At 42.7% G+C, this 7,412-nt stretch overlaps 4 protein-coding genes and 1 long non-coding RNA gene across 7 annotated transcripts; 2 read left to right on the forward strand and 3 right to left on the reverse strand.

Annotated features, from left to right (window-relative positions):
• Positions 1 to 72: 72 nt before the first annotated feature.
• On the reverse strand, positions 73 to 2,081 carry LOC133850970 (uncharacterized). 3 transcript variants are annotated; one of them, XM_062287251.1, is made up of 4 exons: positions 853 to 2,081; positions 530 to 611; positions 358 to 474; positions 73 to 165 (listed from the first exon to the last, which is right to left on the reverse strand). In XM_062287251.1, exons 1-4 carry the CDS (start codon positions 2,079 to 2,081, stop codon positions 154 to 156), a joined length of 1,440 nt encoding a protein of 479 aa, XP_062143235.1. In that variant the 3' UTR covers positions 73 to 153. The 3 variants fall into 3 exon arrangements, with proteins under 3 accessions (XP_062143235.1, XP_062143234.1, XP_062143233.1); XM_062287250.1 differs by having other exon boundaries at positions 148 to 279; positions 342 to 474; XM_062287249.1 differs by lacking the exon at positions 73 to 165 and having other exon boundaries at positions 328 to 474.
• On the forward strand, positions 488 to 3,283 carry LOC133834872 (uncharacterized). Its single transcript, XR_009893489.1, has 3 exons — positions 488 to 628; positions 727 to 819; positions 884 to 3,283. It is a non-coding gene; the product is annotated as an uncharacterized LOC133834872 (long non-coding RNA).
• LOC133850974 (putative oligosaccharyltransferase complex subunit CG9662) lies at positions 2,603 to 3,282 on the reverse strand. Its single transcript, XM_062287254.1, has 2 exons — positions 3,144 to 3,282; positions 2,603 to 3,086 (listed from the first exon to the last, which is right to left on the reverse strand). Exons 1-2 carry the CDS (start codon positions 3,280 to 3,282, stop codon positions 2,776 to 2,778), a joined length of 450 nt encoding a protein of 149 aa, XP_062143238.1. The 3' UTR covers positions 2,603 to 2,775.
• A 193-nt stretch (positions 3,284 to 3,476) lies between the features above and the next one.
• Positions 3,477 to 4,148, reverse strand: LOC133850973 (N-alpha-acetyltransferase 20-like). Its single transcript, XM_062287253.1, has one exon. The coding sequence runs from the start codon at positions 4,024 to 4,026 to the stop codon at positions 3,529 to 3,531; it is 498 nt and encodes a 165-aa protein (XP_062143237.1). The 5' UTR covers positions 4,027 to 4,148; the 3' UTR covers positions 3,477 to 3,528.
• Positions 4,149 to 4,165: 17 nt separating this feature from the next.
• On the forward strand, positions 4,166 to 5,807 carry LOC133850972 (serine/threonine-protein phosphatase 2A activator). The gene is made up of 4 exons (XM_062287252.1): positions 4,166 to 4,324; positions 4,394 to 5,017; positions 5,072 to 5,280; positions 5,343 to 5,807. The coding sequence occupies exons 1-4, from the start codon at positions 4,297 to 4,299 to the stop codon at positions 5,727 to 5,729; spliced, it is 1,248 nt and encodes a 415-aa protein (XP_062143236.1). The 5' UTR covers positions 4,166 to 4,296; the 3' UTR covers positions 5,730 to 5,807.
• Positions 5,808 to 7,412: the final 1,605 nt, after the last annotated feature.

Consider the following 7,412-nt stretch of genomic DNA (forward strand, 5'->3'; position numbering starts at 1 on the left):
CAAAAATATACCAACTCTAAAATATTGTTGGTCACACATGAAATTTAAAATACAACGAAGTTTATTTCAAATATGTACAATAAATAAATATCACAAAGCACAATTTATTTATATAAGTAAATTAGTTGTTGGCTGCCATCGTTGAATGGTCATCTATTGCAGGCGCTGCAAAGAACAAAAACGTTGATTGTTGATGTTTGCGCAAACATAAAATGTGTGCAAGCGGAAAGGCGGAAGACAGAGAGTAGGAAAAACCATTGTCAGGTGCATTTTAATTGGCTGCAAATATGCAAAGTATTAAAATACCCTGGACAATAGTCAAAAAGCTCAAGCAACTAAACCATTCGTAGTCAGTACAAGGCTAGAGTTTCCGCTCTTCAACAGTCCACGTATCAGCGATAAATCATCCGGCGTCAGCGACCAACCCGTCAATTGACCCACAGACTGCAGTTCCGGGCAACTCTCCATAAGCAGCTGCAACAACAACAGTTATAAATGTAGGTACTATGTATAAGTGTGTATGACTTACCTCCACGGCCTGTACAGTGAGCTCTGGCGCCAGCGTGAACCAAATATCTTCCAGCACTTTGAAATCGTGCTGCACGAACATGCTTGGAGACAGTACAAGGTAATTGAAATAGCTGCAGTCGAGTGTGCTCGACTGTGAGATACCCGTTACTCAAATTTCAGAGAACTGATTTCTGAATAATGTATATTACTTTCTAGTTTGTGGTCCGAAAAATAGGTTTTTAAACCAATAGACGGACAGTCAGACGGATTTGATCAAGTATGAACCTTCTACAAAGATTTGGGCAACGGGTATGAGCTAAAGCCAAGCACAACTAATACTACCTTATAATGTCATCGTCTGTAAAATCCACAGAATCCACCGCCAGACGCTTCAGATCCGTCGTGTTGCAGAGGAACGCCTTCAGCGAGCTGGTCATCATATCACAGCTGAGAATCTCCAGACCCTCGAGCTGCTGAAAGCGCACCTGAGACGCATACGACAGCGATTCAACCACATAACAATCAAGATCGATGAGCGAGGGACAAAGACGCGCCAGCTTGCCCAGATCCAGATTTCCGCTGCCCTTGATCAACGTCAGATGCCGGAGTTTTTGACCCATGGGACGCTCGAGCAGGGAAATCAACTCGGCTACAACAAATTTGCAGATCTTAAGCTTACGCAGCTGCCGTGTTTGTAAGGCACGCAGGCAACCGAGCTTCGGAGAATCCAAATAGAGAGTTTCCAATTGCGGACAAGTCTGGAGCAGCACCTGCAAAGTCGGTTCATCTGTAGCCGTGTCATGTGCATACTTCAATCGACACTTGAAGTTGCTGTCAATGTTATCGTAGATGAATTTCAATGCAGCGCCCACAAAGGAGTATGTGGAAAGTGTCTCCACACGAGGACAATGCTCTAGAATTAAGGCGATGTCGGAGTAGCAAATGTTCTCCTCACCCGGCATGCCCACATCGACCACCGTTAAGGATTGAGCGCACAGCCCCTTGGCCAACTGATCAATGCCAATTTCAGTGATGTCTGTTTCACCGGAAATATCCAGAATCTGCAAACGATTGCAGTTCAAGGCAATCTCTTCCAGCAGCTGATCGTTGGCTATATACGGCACATAGAGCTTGACCAGCTGCTTGCAACGTCGCACAATCTCATACATATAATGCATGTGATCCTCCTTCACCCAAATCCCTTTCAGATTGAGCACACGCAGTCCAGCGCCTTGGGCGGCAATCACCTGCAAGATCTTCTCATAGTAGCTGGGCGGAAAGACTTCGGTGACGAGGAAATGGACGCCACAATTGAGCAACATTTGCAGGCATGTGAAACGCATGTTGGCCTCCAGATAATCCGAACTCAAGATGACACGAAGTAAATCCTGATAGATGTTAGAAGTGGCGCCCGATTGAGCGAGATATTCATTCAGTTCGACCATCAGAATGTTGATGTCCAGCTGCACATCGGGAGCGTATTGCACATAGCTTATGGTGGAGACTAAGAGATTGGCCAGCTCCGCGAGAGAACTGTCGCTGAGGCTGCGCACGCTACACTTCTTCGACATGGTAATAAAATAAACAAACTGCGACGCAGTTGCTCTCCGAAATAGTTGATCGCTCTCTCCTTGTCTCTCTGTTGTTGTAATGCTGCTCTTGGCTAATACAGTTCTTGGCCAACTCACGTTACATCACTTGTGCTCTGCTTGGCAATTTAGTTTAACTTGCTTTTTAGTAGTTTGCTTCTAAATCTGTATTTTAACTACTGTTAACTGTAAACTTTTCGATTTGCGTTTGTTTTTCCACGAAATAGCGTTACGAAAATAGATTTTCTATATAGTTCTATATATAGCCAAGAGGCGAAACGAACGCGATCTGCATGTTTTGCCAGCGCGCTGCAAACTGAGCACTATTTCGCTTGCCCTGGGACGCCAAACACAATGTTTTGTTTGTGGCCCAAAAAATCGGTGGCTATCAACGACTTTGCTAAGCGCTACAATGACTTAGATACATTTTTAAATATTTGACAATTAAAATAAAATAATTTATAAACGCAATGTAAAATTCTTTGTGGTGAAATTATAGCTCCAACTTATTAAAAATATAATTTTAAATTAGTCCGAGAACAGCGTTTAGTTTAGATACGAAACGTAGCATGTATTTCAACCAGTGGTTATCGTAGATACACACTAGTTGTATCAGGCTACTGACATATAAATTGTAATACTAATAGAGAGCGAAATTGGAATGTCCTTAAAGGATTTAGGGTTGCAGATAACTGGGCAACTTCATGCGCATAAACAGCCAGGTGGTAAAGAAGCTAACCAATATGAAAATGAAGCCCATGGCCGTGAGCAGCAGTCGGTTGAGATTCGTTTTGCCGGGCGTGTGTGTTTGATCCATAATGATGAAACCCAGGCCACCGACAGTGAAGAGGAAGCTGCTGGCCAAGCCCTCCATGATGTATTGCCCATTTACGCGGTATGGCATAAAGGCCACAGGACGGGAATGACCATGCTCGTCGACGGTGGCGCCCACGCTGGGTGGCTCCACTATCACATCATAGATAATGCCTGGCAAAGAAAGCAAATTATATATCTATGTCTATTTACTATAACAATTCTACTTGCCGCCTGTGACCAGAAAGTAGGAGAGCAACACAGCGGAAAATACTGCCATGGGCGAGGGCATTGGCAGGGCAAAGCGACGCACTTTGATGTTGGGCGGCACGAGTATGTGAAATGGCAGGTTGTAGAGTGTTTCCAACATTTTTGCAGCTTAAAAATCACTTAAACTTGAATTAAAGAAAAAGCCGGCGTAGGCGTATCACTTTTTTTTGTTGACGTCGAGTCGGGAATAGAGTGACCTCTGTTTGCAAATATACCACACTTTGGTTGCCAATAAGAATTTAATATACTGCAAATGGTCACACAGTGGTGTATTTTAAATACTACTTTTAAATTACAAAAAAACGGCTTTTATTTGTTATTGTAACATATGAATTATGTTAATTAATTAATTATGATCTCGCACTGGCTGGATCAACGACTTGTCACACGAGAGCGCCTTGCGCATATCATACGCATCCTCGTCCTGATCTCCGCGGTAGTAATCACGTATGGTGCGAAAGACGAAGTAGCCCATTTTCGTGTATATATCGAAGGCCAATTTGTTGCTCTTGCGCACAAACAGATCCACAAAGTAAGCGTGTTTCTTCTCGGTTAAGTTCTCGAGGAACTTCATCAGTAGCGCCGCCAATCCCAATCGTCTGTAGTCGGGAGAAATGGAAAGCGTCGTGACATGACCATGCCAATTATCATCCTCGCCCTCCACCTTGCCAATGATGTAGCCAATGATGTGCTCGTTGGGTGATTCCGCCAGATAAAATAATTCCGGCCATTTAGCTAGATATTGTGTATAGAACGTTAAATTATATGTTTCGGTCAGCGGATCGAAATTAACGTTATTGAACTTGAACAGGTCATCACAGGTAAATGGACGAAATGCTGTCATTGTTGCGCCAATTATAAAATTTTGCGATTTCTTTTATTTTGAATGTTGACAGGAGCGCCTTGAATGAAATTGTTCCTTTACGGTTTCTTTTTCAATTGATTTATCGATAAGCGATTGCACATCCCTCTATGCTGCCGGTCGCATACCAGCAAACAGCTGTTTCGCAATGGATTGTGGTCACACTGACCAATGCTCAAAACAAAACGTAATTCGCAATTTATTTAAAAGTGAAAAGCTGGAAAGTAATTAATTTAACTACCCAACAGCAGCATGGCCGATGCCAATGCAATGGCCACAGGTGCGTTCGCAATAATAGCAATAAAAACAAAGTGAAACAAATGTTAATTATTGATTATTCATGATGTAGAAAAATTGCCGGCTTGCGAAAAGCGAGTGCATCACATTGGGGACTTGGCGCTCTGGCAGCGTTCTCGGGCCTATCACGATTTAATTGGCTATATCAACGGTACCAGCTCGGCGATACAAGGCATTAAGACCACCGATGAAGTGTTTGAATCGGATATATTGCGTAAATTACTGGGAATCTTTGATGCCCTGTCCAAGATAATGGAGCAACATCCCCCACTGGAGCAACCACAACGGTTTGGCAACAAAGCCTACAGAGATTGGGCAGCCAACATGCGGGAGCAGTTGCCCACACTCCTGATTGAAGTGTTGCCCGCCGCCAAACATAAACATCTGCATGAATTGCTGCAGTATTTAATGGAAGCGTTCGGCAATGCAACACGTATTGATTATGGCACTGGACACGAGCTGAGCTTTCTGTTCTTCCTGTGTGCACTGTTCAAGGCGGAGATTCTCGGCGAGCAGGACATTGTAAGCACAGCACTACGTCTGTTTAATCGGTATTTGGAGTTTGTGCGGCAATTGCAGCGCAATTACAACATGGAGCCAGCTGGAAGTCAAGGAGTTTGGTCGCTGGACGACTTTCAGTTTGTGCCGTTTATCTGGGGCAGCGCACAGTTGGCAGGTGAGTAGAGAATCATTCACAATTGAAATACTTATTCACTTGTATATCTTACAGTCAAGAGTCCCTTTGATCCGGCCAAATTTGTAGATGAGCAGATCATCAATGATTTTAGCGAGCATTACATGTTCATCAGCTGCATTGATTACATCTGCAAGGTGAAGACTGGCCACTTTGGCGAGCACTCCAATCAACTGTGGAGCATCACCGCAGTGCCGTCCTGGGTCAAAATCAATCAAGGGCTTGTTAAAATGTATCAAAAAGAGGTCGGTTTGGCTTAATTGCCAACTTATGCTTCAATTAACTTTTGTTTATTTTGTCAATGCAGATACTGTCCAAGTTTCCTGTCATACAGCATGTTTACTTTGGCGAACTGATGTCCTTTGAGTCCGTTGCTGCCGGCACCGCTTTGAGCAACGCTCGCTTGGGTCATGTGGCACCTCCGCCCTCCAAGCGTATTTGCATTGGCACGCCGCCTGTGAATCTGGCCACCAATCTTGTGCCACCAATGCCGCTTGTGGCGCCAGCACCGCCGCCAGCTGAGGCGATAAACCCCGATCTGAATGTGGGCGATTCCAGCAGCGAGAGCAGCGATAACAGCGTCGTTTTACGTCCCACTTCAGCACAGGCTTCGCCTGAAGGATCTGGCGATAAGTCAGCAGTCAGTCAGACGGTTGGTGATGCGTCGGGAGCCAAGGAACAGCAGGCGCATTAGATGTGTGAAGGTAGTCTGTTAAAAATTCTTAGTAGTTGCGTTGAAACATTCGATTAAACTGTATGCTAACTTTATAAAACTCTATAAACGGTTGTGCAGTCATTGTTGCTATGAACGAGCAGTTTGAGAGTTACTGTGGCCCGGCTAAGTGCGTTCTGGTTTTATGAGCACTACAAAAGTTATGAATTTGTTTTTAAATGTACGTTTTTTTTTGCGGTAGTAAATTACTGATTTGAAAATGCACAACATAATTCATTAATTTTTTTATTATTATTATAAATTTTATTATTTATTTCGAATACAGTGAGTTTTAGAGTTACTAATTTTGAATTTATTTTTCCCAAAGCTGTTTAACACTCACTACGCATTAAATGCATTGAATTTAGCATTTCAATCAATTTAATTTTAATGTCAATGTACTTAATATGAAAAGTTTAACAAGCGTTGCATTTGCTATGAATTATGAATTATTAATTTCGAAGGCTTGCTTATTGCACACCGTTTTACAGTCACTGAGCTTCTACATACATTTAATTTCAATGCGTTTTTGCTGAGAGGCAGTTTGAGAGTCATTGTTTGTTGAAAAGTTTGCAACTGTTGCAATTGCATTGAGTCTAATAAATTGAATAAAGAACAAATAAGTATAAAACTATATCGACTGTAAGCAGTTTTAAAGTTATTATATACTATATAAATATTGGAAATGAACATTTAAATTAATATACACTTAATTTCAATCCACACTTGTTGGAGTTAGTTTAAGAGTCACTGTGCTGGCACTTAGTTGTGCGTGCAAGTTTGACAAGCGCTGCAATTGCACTTGAAATGAAGATTTAAATAATTTTAATTGAATGCACGCAACTTTCGGTGACTGTGCAACATGTGGCAACTAATGAGCCGTGCACATAGTTGCAACATATTGTTGATATGTTTTTTTTTCTGTTTTTTAAAAACAATAAGTTGCTGTGGTTGATAGAGAGGGGGGAAAGGAAGGCAGTTAAGTGTGGCAACAACATGAAGCATAATCATTTATTTTCGACACATCATTTATCACACTGTAGCAACAACAGCAGCAGCTGGCCACGCCCACAGCGCCTGCATTAAAACTTTGCCGACGCATTTTGATTGAAGACTTTCTGCGGCAACAAATCCAAAGGCAAAACATTTTCTGCCCCCCGTCCGAGGCCAAAAATGAAAAGCCACCAGGGATGCAGAGACGAGAAAGACGAAGGGAGTCAGGAGAGGGGAGAGAGGGAGGAAAAGGACGAGGAAGGAAACAAGTTAGCTCTGGGCAACAATGTGTTTCGGTTCATTTTGACCCCACAGATTTAACTGGACGTCTGCTGTTTTTCGAAATTGAATGAAATCTCTGGTCACACTCTAGGGATCGAGGGGCGAGTGCGTATATCTGAGAGGAGTGGCAAAGGGTGTATGTGTGTGTGTGCGGAGTTTACAGATTGAACTTTCAAAACTAGCCACAGGTCGAGAATGGTTAAACCAATAACTGGGTGCATGTTAACAAGATTTCTCTGCTCAAAAGTTGCAACCAGAAAAGCCACTGGAAATGTCAACGCTCGAAGGACGCAAACATATCGAAAATGAAAGAGCAGCCATTGATTTATTACGGGCATTAACTCTTTTGTCTACACTTTCAATTCAACAGAAATGTGAACTATGGTTCAT

This window comes from Drosophila sulfurigaster, chromosome 2L, assembly GCF_023558435.1.
Source record: "Drosophila sulfurigaster albostrigata strain 15112-1811.04 chromosome 2L, ASM2355843v2, whole genome shotgun sequence".
In the NCBI taxonomy this organism is placed as follows: domain Eukaryota; kingdom Metazoa; phylum Arthropoda; class Insecta; order Diptera; family Drosophilidae; genus Drosophila; species Drosophila sulfurigaster.

What these genes read in the sequence shown, in the direction of transcription:
- LOC133850970 (XM_062287249.1), bottom strand. Translation starts at nt 2,081, where the DNA reads ATGTCGAAGAAGTGTAGCGTGCGCAGCCTCAGCGACAGTTCTCTCGCG. An exon ending in ACAGACGATGACATTATAAG is followed by an intron (nt 612 to 852) that starts GTAGTATTAGTT and finishes ACTGTCTCCAAG; the next exon opens with CATGTTCGTGCAGCACGATT. An exon ending in TCACTGTACAGGCCGTGGAG is followed by an intron (nt 475 to 529) that starts GTAAGTCATACA and finishes TTGTTGTTGCAG; the next exon opens with CTGCTTATGGAGAGTTGCCC.
- LOC133850974 (XM_062287254.1), bottom strand. Translation starts at nt 3,282, where the DNA reads ATGTTGGAAACACTCTACAACCTGCCATTTCACATACTCGTGCCGCCC. An exon ending in CTACTTTCTGGTCACAGGCG is followed by an intron (nt 3,087 to 3,143) that starts GCAAGTAGAATT and finishes TTTCTTTGCCAG; the next exon opens with GCATTATCTATGATGTGATA.
- LOC133850973 (XM_062287253.1), bottom strand. Translation starts at nt 4,026, where the DNA reads ATGACAGCATTTCGTCCATTTACCTGTGATGACCTGTTCAAGTTCAAT.
- LOC133850972 (XM_062287252.1), top strand. Translation starts at nt 4,297, where the DNA reads ATGGCCGATGCCAATGCAATGGCCACAG. An exon ending in GGGCAGCGCACAGTTGGCAG is followed by an intron (nt 5,018 to 5,071) that starts GTGAGTAGAGAA and finishes TATATCTTACAG; the next exon opens with TCAAGAGTCCCTTTGATCCG. An exon ending in TTAAAATGTATCAAAAAGAG is followed by an intron (nt 5,281 to 5,342) that starts GTCGGTTTGGCT and finishes TTGTCAATGCAG; the next exon opens with ATACTGTCCAAGTTTCCTGT.